Source organism: Parambassis ranga, chromosome 3 (genome assembly GCF_900634625.1).
Source record: "Parambassis ranga chromosome 3, fParRan2.1, whole genome shotgun sequence".
NCBI lineage: Eukaryota > Metazoa > Chordata > Actinopteri > Ambassidae > Parambassis > Parambassis ranga.
The window spans coordinates 17,018,006-17,038,892 of NC_041024.1; the positions used below are offsets into that span (position 1 = coordinate 17,018,006).

Sequence of the window (20,887 nt, forward strand, 5' to 3'; positions counted from 1 at the left end):
TGGATGTTATCTCCCCTCCTCTGAAGGCTTATCTTGCTGATCGGGGCCAAGGCTGGAGAGAGGAAGAGGAGGGGTTGGGGATGAATTAGAAATCAAACCAAATCCATACAGAGGTAAGTAAATGAATAAGTAAGTAAATAAGTAAGCAAATAAATAAATAAATGCAGGGATTGAGGGAGCTGCTAAGCGGATAAGGCAGATCAGTCTCTGTAAAGTGCTCATTTGTTTTCTAAGAAGACGAGACAAGCCGCCTTCAAAGCCCACTGATACAGTAAAAACACTGTCAACATCACAATTCACAGACAAACAAAATAAATTATCCAAACTGCTGTCAATAAAACTCCCCGCCTCTTAACTGCATAGATGAGGTGTACACTACAATGTAGCTGACAGTCATGAGTATATAAAAGAAGAAAAAAAGGTTGTTTCTTAGGTGGTTTCCACTTGGTGACATACAGTAAGTGATGGCCTCATTCCTCTAACACATTCTACTTTCAATCATCCACACCCCCGAAACTAGTTGGCTCAGATCTGGTTCTATTGTATGGAGAAACGCTCCAGCTCTTTCCACCTACAGTTTTGAGATACGCTTCCTGTATATCCTATTACTAAGAAATAGCTATGAGTAATCATTTTAGAGAATAAGGCTCCAAAAGGAGTTTCCTAAAAAAACATATCTAATTTAGTTCACTCACACACAGTAGTGCACTCCAAACACAGGGACAACTGGTTTTCTACTATGTGACATTAAAATTTGATAAAATCTGATTTGTATGAGCTTTGACAGCTGTGTTCCTTTAGATACAAATTGCAAACATGCAGAGAGCATCAGACTTCTTAAAATATCTTCCAAACATTCAGCCACTGTGTTGGTTGGTTGTTGAGGCCTTAAGTGGCTGTTCATCTTCTGCTTAGTACACTTACCTTGCACAGTTGTTGGTGTGGAAAAGGCAAACACAAGTGTTTAAATATATTTGTATAAAAAGTCAAAGTTGCCTTAATAACTGCCTTATAACAATTATTTCTAAATGATTGTTGACGCTACTTCAAATGTATTTATTAGTCAGAGATTGTCTGTCCTTCCACGTCTGTGCTGATGCCAGTGTGAGAGCCAGGCAAAAGACTGACAGGGTTAAATCTGTTCAAAGCTCTTTTTTCCTGCTTCGGCTTACAGTGATGTTGCAGTGAGATTCTGTCATAGACAAACCTCTGTGGGATTCCATTCAGTACTAGTGTACACCTTTAGGTACAAAGCTGCGGGCTGCATTGGCTCCAGGTAACATAAACATTCCCTTCAAGCCACCGCGTATCTGCCCATGAAAATTCTCTAAAGGGGTTTAAGCATTTACGCAGAAACACTATCAGGCACTGCCGAAAATTCAGCTTACCCTGTTGAATAGGGACTTCAAAGAGAATTGCAAATACCTTTGCACCGCTACATTTTCTCCCCTCTCTCTTTCTTGCTCCCTCTCTCTATGTCTCTTCCTGCTTCCTTTCATTTTATATTTCCAAACACAAGCTGCTGCGTGATGTAAAATGTATTATCAGCCATATATTTCCTCTTTAAATGAATAATAACAATAATCTCTGAGTAATTTCTTTTTTATGCGGCTCCGTCTAAATAGGGCAAAGCAAGCAAGCTAATATACGGCTGTGGGTAAACAAGGCCGTGCAATAATGAACGTGTGGATTAGGCCTCTAGTCGTATGTTGTGCGATAAGGGAAAACAGCTGCTACTATCCAGGTAACAGCACATATTGACTGTCAATGAAGGATAAACTACTGTGTAGCTGCGCATTTACTTCCTTTATTCACACTGTGGACACCCGTTGGCACACATACAGACACATGGACACACATTCACACACACACTGTATATGTCTAAGAAGAGGCATTAGAAAATAATAAATGTATAAGCATATTTATGCAGTATGGAGCTTTAAATGCAAAACAATATGATGCATAAACACAGAGTGATTTCATGTAAGAGATAATAAATGGCTTCATAATGAGCAATAAAAATGGTCTTTAAACAGTTTACTGCTTAGTTCACACTTATAATTAATCTGGGTTCCATATGTGCATATAAAGTGGGTATAAAACTCTCGTTATAAAACAGCAAGCTTAAGAGAAAAATGACTGCTGGTAAACATCTGCAATGTGATTCAGCTGTAGCCTCTACAGCTTTCGAAAATATGCTGCCTCCTTCCTGTCACCTGGACCTGCACGGCAAGCTCTCCAAATAATACATTAAAAAAATTGCACCCAAAAATTATTTATGGCAGAACACACAACAGAAACCATAACATTTATAATGTTTTACAAAGCCATCAAATAAGTGGAGAGGGGATTAATTGCCCCGGCCCGACCTTAAAATAATTATTTTGAGCGGTGCAACTCTAAACTCCAATGAAATTGATACACTTTGATAATTAGATTCTTGGCACTGACCCGCTAAAGTCAATAAAGGTTATTAAGGCCAATTGCTGTCTAAACGCATTACGGGCAGAGTAAACTGTCCGTCGGAGGCCCCTGCTACTCCTGCGCCAATATGATAATCCATTCTCCGTCCTGGGGGTTTCTTCCCTAGCGCCTGTGTCTCCACTCTGCCATACAAAACCAGATTGGATTCGCTTAACCTTTCCAGGACTTTGATCAAATGAGCTCACACAGCAATAACATTTACATTGAACCCCCCCCCCCCTTCCTACCCCCAACACACACACACAACCCTCTCCCTCTCTCTCTTTTTTTTTTTTCTATCTCCCCCTCTCTGTTTCTGACTACCGACCCTCCTTACAGCTCCCGCATCTCTCTTTACTCCTCCGTTGCCTCCCCAGCACGTTTGCTCAATAACCTAATCAGCTATTGATGGCGACCGGGCCAGGCTGTGTATGACTGCAGTGCTGCCCTCCTCAACAGCCCAGATTGTTTCCAAAGACCATTATTACAGCAAGGGAAGAAGATGAAATGGACACCAAGCACATCTCTGCACACACACAGATGCATGCCTGAAAAAGCCAGCCTGCTTTAAAAATCAGAGGAAGCAAATTTTGTCACACGGGGAGGTAAAAAAGAAAATGTGGAAGTAGATTTGTATATGTGTATGACCAAACTATTGAAAAACAGGGACTGACAGGCTGGGTGAACAGTGTAGAGGAAGACATGGCCCTGATACCACTTCCTGTTTTGTACATCTTGAAGTATACAAATGTATTCAGCTGAGTGGATCCTATTTATTATGAAAGTAGATTAATTTCCTTGATATGTGTTGAAAAGATTTCCATCTACAAGGCTCCTTCTCCTGTCAAATGAGGAAGAAAGTGTGAGAAAGAGACAGAGATATGGCGAGATAGCTGGAACGAGAGAGGGGGAGAACAAGAGAAAGAAAGAACATAAAGAGAGAGAGAGAGAGAGAGAGGGAGAGAGGGAGAGAGTGAGCGAGGAAGACGGAGTGCGTTGAAATCTCTTTGCATCCGGTGGCTTTTGAAGTTGTGAGATGAGCAGCCACAGAAGTCAGGAAAGTGACAAATTAGGGAAAAAGCTGTACTGTGCAAGCAGAGCTGCTAAATCAATTAAAGTCATGCCGAGTGCATACATTAACATCAATGGCTCACACATACAGTGAAAAACACACACACACATATGCACCCACCACACACATACACAGGACAGGAGGGGGAAAAAAAAACACAGAGGGAGATGTGCTCATGGGCTCACCGTCGCTTCTCCCCCCCACAGTGAAAAGAGGAAAGATAAAAAATACCACACCGGTATTTAAAATATTCTGCATAAAGCCAAGACTCTCTGTCTATTGTCAGTCAGAGGGAAGCTATTCATTGTTGCTAGTTTAAGGAAATGTCACTATTGTGTGATAGCCGTGATAACAGATTCCTGAGGGAACACAAGGCTGCGAGCCAGGCAGGTCTAAACGGACTTCAGCACCCTGATCACAGGGGAATGTAAAACCTTTAAGTTAATGCCTTTCTTCAACACCTCCAGAAACAACCTTTACCTCACATACATGACTACACACACACACACAAATATGGTTTTTCTGTACATTCACATACCCTCCACCCTATCTAGTGCCTTGACTCTTTGTTTCTATCAAACCACACAAATTCATGAGGTACCATAAAGAGGCGAGCAAGCAAGTGGACTTGTTTTGTTTTGGTTCTTTATTTATTTATTTATGTATTTTATCAGAATGTCATTCAAATGGAAGGATGAACATTTGCATGACAACAGGCTGAGGAGCAGAGAAGGAGCCCCAGGGATAGACAGTATCCATAAACAGGAGCTAGTGTGTGTCCCCCCACCTCCACACCCCCATATTGCAATATTCTTCATACAGACTAACAAACGCAAACATAGCCCAGCGCATCCCACAACACTGTGTGCTAAATATGACAATAAAGAGAGGAAGGCTGGCTGTTTGTATTGCTATTTTAGCAGGATAAAACAATAGGGTGTTTTATTGCTACAGCTCAGTGTATAAAACAATACAGTGTCATTTTATAAACCCTATTTAAAGAGACATATATTTGTTATTTTAAAATACCCATGGTGATATCAGATTTGACAAAAATAATGCTGTATTAAAATATACTCTGCAGGCGACAGGAAAAAAGAAATCTTAGCAAATAAATAGTAAACAGCATCTGCACACAGTAGGTCACTGGTGTTTCACTAAATTACATTATGCTGTCAATTGCCAGCTTCAAAATGTAAAATATATGCAATAAAGAAATGTGGGGGGAACCAACATAATTTAAATAACTCAAAGTAATTTAGAGAAATGAGCTTTAATCTAACGGCGGAAAAGCCACAGCTATCAAAACCTCCAAAAGGAAAATCTATAAGTCACATCTATAAAGTGCTTTTCATCAGCATATCAGAGGTCGATACATGTATGTAAATATTGCTGGCAAGAGCAATAATGTTGTCTTTCATCACAATAGTGAATCATTACCTTTATGCGCTCACCAGTGTATTATTTTTGCATCAGTTCAATAAGCATTTCTGCAGAAGGCATACTTGCTTTTGTGTGATCTGACACTGTGATTAATTAAATCTTGCGCCAAAGAATTTAATCTCTAAAATTAATGTTCAAATAAACAACATGTTAATGGAATTTGAGTTATTAAAAAAGCACAAAAATACATGGAATTTTCTTGTTATATATTATGTATTATTATCAATATTTTTAGTCTGCTTTTTTTTTAATATTTCTTGTCTTCTTAAAAAATGACTGGTTTTATTTTCTGATTTTTTTTTCTGTATTGTCTGATGCTAGTTTCTACTGCATGACAGAAATGCACATGTGGACACACAGACACACACTCAGGCACAGTGGACATGGTTTCTATGCGTATAGGAGAGAGGCTAAGACACAGCACCAGAGAGCGAGAAAGACCTCACATTTCACTGATGCCCTTTTCTAAATACAGGTCCAAATCACACACTTCATCTGGGCCCGGAGGTGGAGCTCCAGATGAGTTTAGCCCCCTGTCTACTAACCCCCCTCCACCAACACCCACCCTCTTCCAGGCTGTTCAACTGTGTGAGAGAGAGGGAGAGAGAGAGAGACTATGACTACAGCTGAGCAGCATCGGCAGCAGCGGCACTGTTCTCCTCCAGCCCCTGTCTTTATCCCCGCCTGAGCATTAGATGTGATTACTGCTCAGCGCCCGACACTGACAGAGACAGAGAGCTCCCAGAGACAGCAGGAGTGGGTGAGAGACATAAAGAAACACAGAGACAGAGAGAGAGAGAGGGAGCAGAGAGGAAAAGAGGAGCACAGCTCTTTCGTTCCCTCTGCTGCTGCTACAGTGATACAAGAGTGCCCCCTGCTGCTTCTGTGTGTCTGGGAGTTAAACACACAAGCGCAGAGACACTCACACATATAGACGTGAACACACACCCTTTGAAACCCAGCTACGAGAGAGGGACTGTGTAGGATCTGTGCAGGGAGAGAGAAAGCGAGACCAAGCATGCATCAGTGTGTGTGTTTGTGTCTCTACAACACAGTGATTTGTGTGTATCTGTCTGCCGCACATATGTACAGAACAGAGCTGTGACTAAGGTGACTTAATTATGGGTCTGACATTACTAAGTGATTCCTTTACAGTGGTGTCTAACTAATAGCTGTGTGCCCACGTTCCTCTGTAATAAAACTTCTGTGAGGCCACGATTAAACACATGACACATCCTTAATAATGTAGTGCAGAGAGAAGTTAGACAATCCATCATGCAATTTTAAGCACACCATGATGTTTGTTTAAGAAGTGAAAGCCCAGGCATGCAGACTTAAAGAGATAAAAATCTGTATTATTGAACAAGAAGGTACATTATTATTATTATTATTATATCTAGACAATAACAATAATTTCCCTATTTTATGTTTTTATTTATAGGACATCATATTCAGATATATGTGTCTGACGCAGATAAATAGGCAGCAAATTTATATGGAAATACACCAAATTAAAAAAGGATAAGTAGTGTAAGGGACACTGAGTGGTTGCAATGCTCAGTAAAACACTCCAGCTGAGAATAAGGCCAGCAGTGTGCCTGAGCTGTCTTACCATGGTCTCCATGAGTTTCCAGTTGTTCTCCAGCTGCTCCATCGGCCCAGTCCACCAACTGCAGAAGCGGGTGTAACGCTGGCCCTGGAACCAGTACTGTCGCAGCCACTCAAACTCCACCTGCACACATCACAAAAATTCAAGCTAAGAGATTTTATTAAACCCTTTTTAAACCCATTTTTGAAAGGTTAAAAAAATAAAGTAATGTTAGACTAAATTATGTAATTATGAGAAACATAGAAATAAGAAGATGTCAGTGAGAATAGCAGGTTAAATATTTTTTATTTCAAAGATTCCTCTCTAATAAAAGAAAAGTAAAAATACAAAATAAAGAATAGAATATATAATGTCAACAAGCACACCTTCCACTCTCTTCTGTCCCTTCTTCTATTAAAGGCATCCAAAAAAATACAATATTGACCTTTTCTGTCCGAGTATATTTCCTAAAAAAGGAATTTAATTTTGAAAAAATGCTCAATAAATATCTAAAATAAGTGCCTGCCAGCTGCAAGAGATAAAAATGTACAGTGAAAAAAGGTATTTACCATTAGAAACATCCGTGGCTTTGAACTGTTACACAGCTCAAAGTAAAAGTTCGTATTCATACAAGGTGTCAGAAAGAATGTATGCAAGTATGCACAACAACCATGAAAAATGGTCCCACCACAAATGACATAATTGGTCAACTCACCCCCTCATACATGCAAACAATGCATACCCAGTAAATTCACATCCAATCAGCCGCACACACCTTCCAGTCAGTACACCTGAAAGCTCCACCCTCTTCCTGCTCTCCTCATTCTCTGCCCTCCTTCCCGTCCTCTCCCACTCTGTCTGGAGATGACAGTCTCTGCTGCTGAGCCGCTCCCCTCCCCTCTCCTCTCCTCCACTGGGAGTGTTTTTGTTTCCTGCTCTTTTGAAGTGCTGATTTAATCCTCACAAGGATGCTTCACGTAGCCAGGTGTAGCCTATGTGCGCCTAAGTGTGTCTTTCCTCATGCATGTTTGTGTATTTGTAACTCTACAGTGTGCGCACCATTGTGTTTGTGCCCTGTCTACATAAGTGTGTGAGTGGCTTTGTTAATGTCTGCATGCAATTGCCAGTGTGAGCGTGCATGTCAAAGATTGCCCCAATTGCCGCCAACGTAAATGTGAGACGCTCTGAGTTGCCCTCCCCTCAAAACGTCCTACAAAGCATCATCCACCCGAAACAATGCACACTCTGTTTCATTTTGACGTAGACAACTGTACAACACAAAATGTAGTTGCGCTCAGTGGAGTCACATATCAAATGGAACCGAGGAAGCTATTGTTCCTTTTCTAAAAAACTATTTTGTTTATTGTTCTTATAACACAGCATTAACCAGCAGAGCCCTATTTTAGAGCTGGGAACTCACACAGTGTCACAAACAAGGTTTAGGCTCATTCACTCAGACCAAATAAACATTTTCCTTGTGTCTACATATTAATCTATCAATTAAAACAAATCAATATTTCTCATGGTGTCCTATTTGACCTTCTTCCTAGTACTTTATGTCAACTTTCAGTCTTAAGGGGCCAGTATTTGAACTGCATGTCAGATAGTCAGCTGACTTGAGCACCCTCCTGTCATGTGTGGGGTCAGACCAATACTTTTCTAACCTGCTATCACACATTCACACCCATGTCAGACCCTGTTTGACCAGGGCCGAGAGGCTGAAACACTTGAACAGAACTTAACCCTTAGTCTGGGCAAACATTACCTGTAGTATCTACAGCATTGACATACAGCATTATGGGTGTTATAAAATCTGTTTATCAGTGGTTGTATTAGTCAAAAAACTAAAACAGCCTTAAACAAATGTAGTGCCTGACAGCCTGATGCTTTATCAGAAAAACTTTATATGAACAATGAGCCTAAAGTATAATGTTTGTTGCTGTTTTCCCCCAGTCAATGCCCCATATGAAGCAACTCACCTGCCTTAAAGCACCCTGAAAACTACAAAGGATAAGAATTATTTACACAAACAACCCAAGTGAGATCTGTACCCGGTAGAGCATTGCACAGAATCATCCTGCCATTTACTTCCAAAAGGCTCTGATCACAGCAGGGATGACATGCAAGGACTGGGGCATGTCAGGGAGAATACACAGCCAGTGGCACAGCTCAGCAGCCTCTCAGTCACTCCATACAACCCATCCTTCAAAGAAATGTCATCCTTTATGGTCCCTTCAACACACACCAAATCCACTCCCCTTCGATCACTACAGCTCAAACACACAACAAAGCCCTGAGAACCGATATCGGACATCCTTTTTCTCACAGTCTGTCCCTCCTTCTATCTCTCTGATTGTCTGCCTGTCCTTTAGTGAGAAGAAACCAACGTGTGTCTCCACTTTGAGCTGACATGGACGCTTGTCCCCTGCAGTGCAGGCCTGCAGCAGCCACAAAGCAGGGCATCTAAAGCAACTGAGGAGTGTTGCCTATGTGGCATTTGGAGTCAGGCCATCCAGCTGAGAGTTACCAAGCAGGAAACTCTGAGTAAATGCCACCTATCCAGGCAGACAGATCGAAAGTGTGTGTGAAAGAGAGAGAGGTTGTTAGGCCTAGTTTTTCTCTGAGATGGCGTGGGGGAGTGAGAGGGGAGCTAGTGACTCCCCTGCGGCAGTCCCTGTCATCTCTCCAGGTGATGGACACACTAACTACACATTAGCTCCACATTAGTCGACCGGCCGCCCACCATGGCAACTCTGGAGTTAAAGCCAAGTAGCCCCCTTTTTTCCCCATTTAATGAGGCACAATTTTTTCCACACCTTCACAGCATTCCCTGAGCGGGTCCAATCAATTTCCGGGCAGGGGCCCCGAGGTGAAGGCTGATGAGAGTGTGATCGATCCCACTCTGCCGTCCTCTGTTTACCTTTCCCAACCTCCTCAACACCAGCCAGGATAACTGGTGCCTCCCAGCTCTCTGTGAGCGACCAGGCACGCAATTTACACTTTACACTACATTACACGTCACACACTTGCCAGAGTGGTCATACACAAGCTAGATTATTACTGTACATGCACAGATTGCTGTATACATTTATAATTCAAGGTCCAAAAATAGGGTTCAAAATTGTTCTCTACCTTAGAGCACAGTTGTTGGTAAAAGTCCTGTCACTGGAAAAGAAATTATAATACAATCACTCTATGTTTATAAAAATGTTAAAGGCTAAATCATAAACTTTAAAAACTTGAACACATTTTTTCCCTTGTGGAACAGATTTTTTATTTGCCTATCATTTTCAGAACAAACTTATAAACAATGAAATTCAAGCAACTCAACAAATATAACTGCAAGATGAACAATAAAAACATCTCTTGTGAATTAAAAGCAACGTTAAAGGGTAATAAAGCTGGTCACGACAGCAGGAATAACAAGTACAAACTGCACTGATCTGCTAGCAAAGGTGTGTTTTCAGGAGTGATTTATAAGATTACAATGATATTGCCAACATAAGCCCCTCAGGAAAGGTGTTTCAAAACCAAGCAAAGACCTGAGAGCCTGGGGAGACATTTTGGCCTGGAAAACGGGACATTGGAAGGTCACACACACCTGCTTCCTCACAGTTTACTTTCTGCCAGAACATGTGGGAAAACCTTGTTCCTCCCCTCAATATTTACTATGGGGGGGGGGGGGGACTGGCATCGTTAGAGAGGGTCCCTCAGGGCACTCTGTCACACACCCACCTGGGAAGTGACACAGTGGCTTTAAATGAGACAAGACATTTGCGTCTGGGATTAGCATTTCAAAGACAAACATGCACATGGGGCCTGCTTAGACTACCCCTGCCTCCTAAGACAGGAGGTAGGATTAAAAGGAGACAGTGAGAGGGACCACATTTAACAAACAGGTGGGATCTTTAGTTTTATTTTTACGTTTTTCTGTGTCTGTCTCTCATCAACTCTGACTTCAACTCAGCATTCTGCCCTGTCTTAATGCTGACACTCAGATGGCAAACGTTCTACCTTATCAACATCAGACCACGCCCACAACCTCTGTCAAATGTCAACCTGCACTCCCCCCAAATGTACCACGTTGTACAATACCAATAGACTGTCAGCCAGTGCTAGCTTGCTGTTTAGCACTTTTTAAGGAAAGGCCCATAAGGCACTGCTCAGGTCAGGCTGCCTGCGTGTCTCAGGCTTGTTCACTCCTCGGTCGTCCATGTCAAACACGACCTGCGCAATATGCACCCACCAAGCGCCAAAGTGGGCCGCCATCATAAATAACTCCACCAACAATACATCATTTAAGTGGGTGTTCTGCTCTCATGGGCAACTCCAAACAAATGGCCACATCGATCATTGCGAGTGCCAGGTAGGGTAGGCTTGAGCCCCCGAGAGCACCCCCCCCACCCCCTTACTTAAACACACACACACACACCTGCTCTTTTATAAATAGCACCCTGTTTTCCTAAATAAACCTGCCTTTCCCTCCTGGTGGGGGCCTATGCTTAGTAATCCTGTGGCGCTATGCGGCAAACTAGCAGGTGTTGCTAGCTCAACTAGCACAGCAGTTCTCCTGACACATACAGCCCTATTGTTTGGCAGTGGTGAATAATTAATATTGTCTACAACCTTTAAACAACCTTACGTCAGACTCATCTGTCATGGCATCCTGCTGAGGGGCCTGGGTGCTAGCGCCGGCTTGGATGTGCTCTTTGGGCCTAGGGGTGTAAAGGGGGAGAAGTGAAATACTATATTAACTGTTGGCCTGCGGCAAGCTAACACGGGATGCTGGTGGCTCCGTGGACAGGCCCTCACGTTTCTCTTGTTTGACCTCACTCTATCCCTCAATACCCCAAGCCAGCATCACTCATTGTTGTGTATGAAAAGGGGTTAGGGAGGGGAAAGGGGCATGACTCCATCTTTAGAAAACATATGGAGAGGCTATTGCCTTACGATCCATCACAGACCAGGACAAATGAGAGCAACCTGGATTTCATATTGTGGGCATTTCCCTGAGTACATCAGCAAGGTAAGTAGAAGGTAGGATGCTGGCAAGCTCACAGCTACCAGAATACAGCTAGTAGAGTCACATGAGAAGTATCCATATGTACAGCACTCTTGTATGTATTGTAATGTTGTATATTCGTCATATTTAGCCTTCCTGAGGTGAAGTAATGCTGTGCCAAGAAAAGGCTTGTGTGTTTGTGCACTGGACATTATGCATAGGTGTGAAAATTTACATATGTCACATACATTCTACAATTTAGAGCGAACACTTTCTTTGTATTCAGCAATTTCTGTGGTCCTGCAAAATTGTTTTTATAGTTGTTAAGTTGTTTTTAACCTCCTCAAAGAAGCAGATGGGTGGGGGTTACAGCATGAGGACAATTCAGAGTGTCAGGGAGGTTCATGATCAGAGAAAAATACACAAGAAATTTCAAAGACTGGCATGCTGTCATCTAAACTAACTCATTACGTCTTCAAGAGTCAAATATTTGATAATACTGCACACATTACTACAATTTAAATGCATGTACCCACAAGAGTGGCATAAAAAAGGAAAAAAAAGTGAAATATGTAAAAGTTAAATAAGCAGCCCACCATGTGCTTACCTCATTGTGAATCTCCTCACAGTGCTGTAGCATTGTCGGCAGCAGGGCCACCAGGCTGTGGGAGCCTGTCTCAGGGTCAGTGTGCAGGTTGGACAGGGCCTTTTGGCACCGAGACTGGATGTAAGTCAGGGTCCCACTGGAACACTGATAGGGACGAGGCAGACACTGTATTACATACATGTATGACATGTAGGGTCAACCTAAGGCCCAAAACATTTCCTTATACTGCATGTTTTATTTAGTTTTTTTTCCCATTTACAGGTCATTATTCTTTATTTTGATTTCTCACTAAGCACAGGTAATTGCTTTCGCCCACATCATTATTTTATTGCAGTCTTACCCTAAAACAGTAAACATTTCTGAAAACCATGAAGCTGTTGGGAAGATATACACAACGTCTTCACAACAGATCTGAAACACAATGTTTTTCCTTTTAGTCCTGCTGACTCCGCACCTCGGCCACTCTGTGCGTGGAGCTGAATCGTGCAGTGTCTCCGGCGAGCACACAGTGCTGGTGGGTGCTGTTCAGGTCATCTGATAAATAAAGGGAAGAGAAAAGATTATATTATTATAGCACTGAGAAAAAGACCAGCAAAGGGAGACAAGATATCAGAAAAGAATACTTACATATCTGTTGTTATAAAATATAATAAAGTATAGTTCAGTACTTAAAAAGAAATGAGAGATTACGATAGGAAAAACAGATGAAAAGCACTGCATGAGGGAACATGACAACTAAATCATCATGTACTCCCAGACAGATTGCGCTCGGTCCAGCACTGAATCAAAAAGAATGAGCAGCATTGTACTAAAATTTTAATTACCAAACAAAACCAGATCGCACTCAATCTGTCAAGATGGAAGAGCCATACCAACAAACATTTGTCCAATATCACACAAGCTTTACAAAGAGGCCTTACTGCTGTTTCCTGTGTATCCCTCCATGTGTTTCTTTGTGTGTATAGATGTTTCTCAGCTCTGCCATTATTTGCCTCATACCAATAATTAATTTAGCCATGACAGAGCTGTCATTCACAGCACATGTGCATATTTACACCCGCCTTGAGCAAGAGTACACCGGCTAATGCCTGTGATTTGAAAGTCAAACAGCCGAATGCTTTGGGAGGAAGATATTATTGTTTGGTGGGAGAAAAAAAAAAGATGGTGACAAACAAAACAACTTGCCGGTGTTTTCTTCACCCTGATGAGATTGTGAAGGATTAGGTCTCTGGGCAGAATTACTCTGCGTCTTTAAAACTGTTTATATCCAATAACAAATTATCTCCATCAATCTGCTCTTTTCTTGGCGCGTCTGATGCGTCAGTGGGATCAGGAGGGAGTAGAGGCAAACTCGATAACTGTAATAAATATTTATCTTTCTTTCAACCCCTGTGCCTGCTGCCACTTGTCCTCCTTTTCCAGGAAGCAGGCTTTTAAATATATTGGGTCAACTCTTTTCTCCAGTCCCCCTGTGCATTGGGAGCTGGAAATCAGATTATTGAACAGGCCCGGTGTCAAGACTTGCATTGTTCTTTTTTAACCACTGAAATTCCATTTGGGTGGAAATGATGGTGATTCAATTTGCCTCCAGCAGCTCAGACATTAGCAGTTCAAAAGGGCCAGCCGCCAACAAATGGTGCTGAAAATACATTATAGTGTCTGTGGTTATACACCATTGTAGTTTCCTTTTAATACCACAAAACTACTTGTCATATGGTGTATGTCACTAAAACACTGATACAATATATTTTAGCACTTGGTTCAGTGGCGCAGTCTGTCTCTGTGTACTTAAGATGGAAGAGGGGTGGGGGCATGTCTATCCTTCAATAAATGACTGCATTCTTTGCATGTGTGAGAACGTGTATTTTTGTGCGTGCGAGCTGTTGTTCAAATTAATAGGTGAGTGCGTATGTTTGTGCGTAGTGCCAAGTGTTTAATTCAGGTAGACTGACAAAGCAACAGACGGCCAAGGACTGTGTGAGCCGCTATCATTGCGGAGCAGTTGGGCTCTCAAGGGCGTACTCACCAAGTGGAGCATAAATCCCCACTGATCCGCGACAGTCAAGTCCCATTAGAATGGTCTGCACAACAGCCCATCACTCTATTATCATGGCTGGCCTGAAACTGACTGTTCTATTGTAAATCTCATCCAGCTAAAGGAGGTCAGCTTCAAGCCCTGTCAAGCTGAATATGAGGTACAGACATTGCTGCTCTCAGATGAAAACATAGCATCTTTAAAGAGTCAACGTCAGAAAGTTATGAAAACCCTCTTGTTCCTTACTTGCCTACTTCTAGCCTCTTTAACCCTCATGCATTGTTCGCAAACACTACCCTAATGTGTTGTTCGGGGACAAAAACGTCCCCTAACTTTAACGGTTTTAAAAATATATTAGATAAATATTTTTTTGAAATTTTTTTGCATAGACCTTTTAATTAACTTCAGTTCTAATCAACAGTAGTGAAAAAATCATTTTCCCCCAGGATTTTAACCCTTTAATCACCAATTTTATGAGGGGTGGTGCTGAAAATTGAAAAAAAAAAAACACAAAATGGCTCATTTTTAATAGAAAAGGTGAATGTGGACTGGATTCTTTTGAACCTTTATTACAGTCTTGGTCATGTCAAACATCAGTAAAAAAATTGACTTGATTGCATTATTAGTTTTTGCACAGCACTGGATTTTCTTTTTTTCTCCCTAATGTGTTGTTCGGGGACAAAAACGTCCCCTAACTTTAACGGTTTTAAAAATATATTAGATAAATATATTTTTGAATTTTTTTTGCATAGACCTTTTCATTAACTTCAGTTCTAATCAACAGTAGTGAAAAAATCATTTTCCCCCAGGATTTTAACCCTTTAATCACCAATTTTATAAGGGGTGGTGCTGAAGATTGAAAAAAAAACACACAAAATGGCTCATTTTTAATAGAAAAGGTGAATGTGGACTGGATTCTTTTGAACCTTTATTACAGTCTTGGTCATGTCAAACATCAGTAAAAAAATTGACTTGATTGCATTATTAGTTTTTGCACAGCACTGGATTTTCTTTTTTTCTCCCTAATGTGTTGTTCGGGGACAAAAACGTCCCCTAACTTTAACGGTTTTAAAAATATATTAGATAAATATTTTTTTGAAATTTTTTTGCATAGACCTTTTAATTAACTTCAGTTCTAATCAACAGTAGTGAAAAAATCATTTTCCCCCAGGATTTTAACCCTTTAATCACCAATTTTATAAGGGGTGGTGCTGAAAATTGAAAAAAAAAACACACAAAATGGCTCATTTTTAATAGAAAAGGTGAATGTGGACTGGATTCTTTTGAACCTTTATTACAGTCTTGGTCATGTCAAACATCAGTAAAAAATTGACTTTATTGCATTATTAGTTTTTGCACAGCACTGGATTTTCTTTTTTTCTCCCATTTTGTCCCATAGACTTACATTATAAACACACTTTTTTTGACTGCACAGCCATGGCACTACATAATCATGCATTCTTGATTGTTGGTGGTTTACCCTGTTGGTAGGAGGTAAAATTTGTGATTTTTACAGTTAACAACTTAATTACCATATTAACCCTTTACCTGCAGGCCTGTGCTCATGTACTGTAGTTTCTGGCTTGTATATGGAGTTATAGGGAGTATTTTAGCACATAATTGTGTGTCTACACACTGTGTGTGTATGTTAGAGAGGAAGAGAGCCATTTGCACACTGATCTTGTTGTCTGTGAGTACACACAACCACAGAGTCTTCATAGTAAACAAAAACAAAGAAAGTGTTGCTATGCACGTGTGGCCCTTTGATGTCTACAGGTGCAGACTAAACAAAACAAAAAGGCAAGTGGTCTTACATGTGACCTTGTGGTCATTTGATGGTGAGAAGAGCAGAAAGCAACATGAAGAGAGGATTCACTTGTGCACAATCTCTGGAAATGATTGTGCAACCTGGCTCTATGAAGGGCCAGGCTGTGAAGCTGTGAAGGCTGCACAAGTAGATCCGTCACTTGTTCACAAGCGAATCCTTCATTCGTTCACAAGTGAATCCTTCACTCATGCACAGGTGAATCCTCTCTTCATGCTGCTTGCTGCTCTTGTCACCATTAAATGACCAGGAGGATGCATGCAAGTCCACTAGTGTTTTTGTTTTGTTTAGTCTGAACCTCTCAGCATCAAAGGGCCCGGCACTTACTTTTAGGGCTGCAACAAATTTACTTTACTTTACTTTACTAAACTACTTTTAATACTAATTTTAGTAGGGGACTAAACTGTAGATTAGATTTGGTTAGTCAATGATTATTTATTATGTTATCAAGTTATCTATCTATGGTGTCTATTTAGTAACATGCACATGTACGTATGGTCGTGTGGAGCGCAACACACCATGGAAAAGGGGCACTTAGACCTCACTTAGACTAATTCAGTGATCTCAACTGAGACACTAACCTAAAAGTAAAGTCACTCTACTGGAGGACGTGTTTTCCGAAAGCTAAAAAAAAAAAAAAAACAGCTATTTTACCCATCCACAACTTCAGACGCCAGAACTCCTGGATGTTTTCATTTTACATGCTTATGCATCGCCGTTGTACGTCTGAATTAGGTACACTTCACTTACTTAGTAACTTTATTTTCCTGACTTTCCTTCCCTGACAGTGTGCAAATGGCTCTCTTCCTCTCTAACATACACACACAGTGTGTAGACACACAATTATGTGCTAAAATACTCCCTATAACTCCATATACTTAAGCCAGAAACTACAGTACATGAGCACAGGCCTGCAGGTAAAGGGTTAATATGGTAATTAAGTTGTTAACTGTAAAAATCACAAATGTTACCTCCTACCAACAGGGTAAACCACCAACAATCAAGAATGCATGATTATGTAGTGCCATGGCTGTGCAGTCAAAAAAAGTGTGTTTATAATGTAAGTCTATGGGACAAAATGGGAGAAAAAAAGAAAATCCAGTGCTGTGCAAAAACTAATAATGCAATCAAGTCAATTTTTTTACTGATGTTTGACATGACCAAGACTGTAATAAAGGTTCAAAAGAATCCAGTCCACATTCACCTTTTCTATTAAAATGAGCCATTTTGTGTGTTTTTTTTTCAATCTTCAGCACCACCCCTTATAAAATTGGTGATTAAAGGGTTAAAATCCTGGGGGAAAATGATTTTTTCACTACTGTTGATTAGAACTGAAGTTAATGAAAAGGTCTATGCAAAAAAAATTCAAAAATATATTTATCTAATATATTTTTAAAACCGTTAAAGTTAGGGGACGTTTTTGTCCCCGAACAACACATTAGGGAGAAAAAAAGAAAATCCAGTGCTGTGCAAAAACTAATAATGCAATAAAGTCAATTTTTTTACTGATGTTTGACATGACCAAGACTGTAATAAAGGTTCAAAAGAATCCAGTCCACATTCACCTTTTCTATTAAAAATGAGCCATTTTGTGTGTTTTTTTTTCAATTTTCAGCACCACCCCTTATAAAATTGGTGATTAAAGGGTTAAAATCCTGGGGGAAAATGATTTTTTCACTACTGTTGATTAGAACTGAAGTTAATTAAAAGGTCTATGCAAAAAAATTTCAAAAAAATATTTATCTAATATATTTTTAAAACCGTTAAAGTTAGGGGACGTTTTTGTCCCCGAACAACACATTAGGGGGTAAAATTTGCCCACAGTGTACCGTTGACCTATGAAAAATTTTAAAATCATATTAACAAAATTTATGTAAAATTAAGCTTATTGAGGAAAAATGATTCAATTTGTCCACATATTGATAAAGTTATGGCCAAAATAAACAGAAAAATTTCTCTCAGAGGACAAAAATGTCCCGAACAACGCATGAGGGTTAACATAATGTACATGAGTGATCTAATCAAACATATTGCTGTTTTAAGCAGCATGTGTTATACTTAATCTTAAATATATTATTAAACTTTAACTTCACATTCAGTTTCGTACCGTACACATTATACCAACACCGCTCTGGTTACTATACAAGAAGTGTCCATGAATGTGAAACAAAACACTAAATAATATAAATATAAATATAAATAATAAATATCTAGTGATAATAGTAGTAGCAACATTTACACTAGAACAACAATTAACAACTCAGCAGGAATTGTTCTGTTTATCAAAGAAGCTTAAACCTACATGTACAAATAAAGCAGCTTACTGTGTAGCTAAGGCCTTTTTTCTGTTACTAACAAAACAAAATTGTTCACCTACTCCAGCTGGTTGTCGATGTTACTTCTAAGTTGATAGTCTATATGTGTTAGTGCACCTGTGCAAATGTTGTATATACTGGCAGTACACTTTTCTCAAAGAAGTTGACTACAGAGTCAGTTCTAACGTTATCATATGTGCACCGTTTGGGATTTGGGTTCTTGATACTCACATTTATTAATGAATATCATATCAGGTGCAATGACTCCACATTGCTGACATGGTTAAACAACTCCAAGCTGAAAGCTTTTGTTATTCTGCAGTCTGCATTATGTGTAACACATCCACATTGTATGATTTGGAAATTTATGAGTTGCACAAGTACAGATTGAGGATCTTCTTAAATAAACATAGGTTAATGTATAGCAGATGGATATACTGTATTAGGGTTAAAGGGATCAAATCTGTGATCTTTTAAGTCTCTCTAATCTCTATAGGTCAAGTATATTTTATCCTATATGCAGGCAGCTAACAGATCAAGTGTTTAAATGTAGAAATTATATAACAATATAAAATTTCTTCATAAACATTAGTAAGATTTATACAATTAGAAATGTAAGTTTGTGAGGTGGAAATATTTACCCACCATGGGCCAAGTGGTTGGACAAAAAGTAAATATATAAAGGTGGTAAGCAATGAACAAAGACACAGATACATTACTATGATGACAGGCTCATTATTTCTAAATAAATATAATGATTGTTTAAGGTGTTAGGTGTTTATCAATTACGAACTGAATAAATTCATCAATTATTTAAAAATAAAAACTATGCAAGTTATTCATCACGCAGATGAAAGCAAGACCAACACAAGATTGTACTTTATGTCTATCCTTATATACTTATGAAAGCAAAGTGCATTTATAAAATAACAAATCCCCCATCTGTCCATCTAACTTCTTGTACATCTGAACACAAGCTTCTGCTGTGATGTGGATAAATGTCCTTGCACTCTGAAAATATGAGAAAGCTTGGAAGGACCCATGGGACTGAAAAAAAGAGGAGGGTGGAGGTGTCTGCGGCAGCCAAAAGCATTAAGCCATGATTTACACCCCTGTGGCTCGCTGTCTCCTCTCCCCATAGAAACATAGTGAGCAATGGGTCACAGGACTTCAAAAAATAACATTTGGTTTTCCTAACCTCTCTAATGCCCACAATTTCATGGAACCTTAAAGTGCCAAGTTACCTCTCTCTGTGTCTCACACACGCATACATCATCTCAATTTCTCCTGCAGAGTGAATTAAAAGCTGAGGACAGAGCATGATGGTGAGAGCAGTGCATCCTGCTGGCATGGGTCATTTGGGACAAAGTACAAGAAACACTAAAACACAGGGTTTAAGTGTTCCCTTATCCAAAGTCAGACATAGTAGTTGTGGCTGCAGCTGAGCGACATGTTAACATGTGCATTTGTGTGTGTGTGTGTGTTCACGGAGAAACTTGAGTACCTCTCATGTAATAGCAGTCTCCAGACTCCAGTGGCAGCATCAGGCCAGGTGTGTGGATGTCCCAGGCTACCTTGAGCCCGATCCTCCAGCATGCCTTCTCACCACTGCCTCCCTCACTGGTCTCACCTGTCAGTCAAACACAGCCGGGCACAGTGTAACATTTGCATTTTACATTTAAATTCACATTTCAGGCTATGGGTTGACAGTTTCACCCAGTGTGACTTAAACAGAGTGCAAAATATGCTGTAATTTAGGATTCCTCAATTTCTTATGGAAAAATGTGTGGATTATTATGATAGGTTAACAAATAATCCCCTTTTAAATTTCCTTTTTCACATGGGTTCCTATGCAGTTCAAACCACTACGTCCATTTATCACTGACAATGTAGCCAGAAAATAAAATTAAAGAAGACATTAACAGGTTAAAAGTGAGCACTGCAATGATTAAATCAATACCACACAAACAATGGATGTATAAGATGTAAGCCTTTGTCTCCAGAAAGTAAGAATCACTTAAGAGCTGAGCAAAGATGATATGTGTTGCTGTGGTCATATTGGCTGTTAGCACCAGGATCTTTATGCCATCATTATGCTGTGCAAGAGGAAATAGTCTGATAAAAGCCCCTGATGTTGTTTAGTGTGTGTGTGAGAGTGTTATTGGCCAGTATGTATCCTATGATATTCCTGTTTCTGGACCTATTCACAGTAACCCCCATCCCCCTGTTCTTCGCTCTCCTTCCATTCTTACATGGCATACTAAGAAAACAAGATTTAGCTTGGCTGGCCAACACCCTTCAGCAAAATCAATACTAAAGTCTTTCTGGGCCTCTCTGCCCCACAGCTGCCTTTTCCTTTGCTCAGCACGGATAAATAGTAACTTAATTTCCAGCCATTGTGCTCTGAGAGCCAGCTAATGACAGAACTCCCCAAGGCCTCAGGAATGGTGGAAGATCATCCTCAGTGCCGGAAAACACTCATTCGTGGCAGATTCCTTTGGATCAGTGCAGCTGGGAAAGAACAACTCTACACTTCT

At 40.2% G+C, this 20,887-nt stretch overlaps 1 protein-coding gene across 4 annotated transcripts in view; it reads right to left on the reverse strand.

Annotated features, from left to right (window-relative positions):
• Positions 1-20,887, reverse strand: part of fto (FTO alpha-ketoglutarate dependent dioxygenase) — a 110,917-nt gene that overhangs the window by 66,425 nt on the left and 23,605 nt on the right. For 3 of the 4 annotated variants that reach the window (XM_028402444.1, XM_028402442.1, XM_028402443.1), the window contains 4 exons: positions 19,855-19,980; positions 12,630-12,709; positions 12,176-12,319; positions 6,591-6,710 (listed from right to left, as the gene is read on the reverse strand). In XM_028402444.1, the coding sequence (XP_028258245.1) occupies positions 6,591-6,710; positions 12,176-12,319; positions 12,630-12,709; positions 19,855-19,980 (470 nt within the window). Of the gene's footprint in view, positions 1-6,590; positions 6,711-11,211; positions 11,282-12,175; positions 12,320-12,629; positions 12,710-19,854; positions 19,981-20,887 lie in introns of those variants that run through there. The other variant, XM_028402445.1, reaches the window with a different exon arrangement.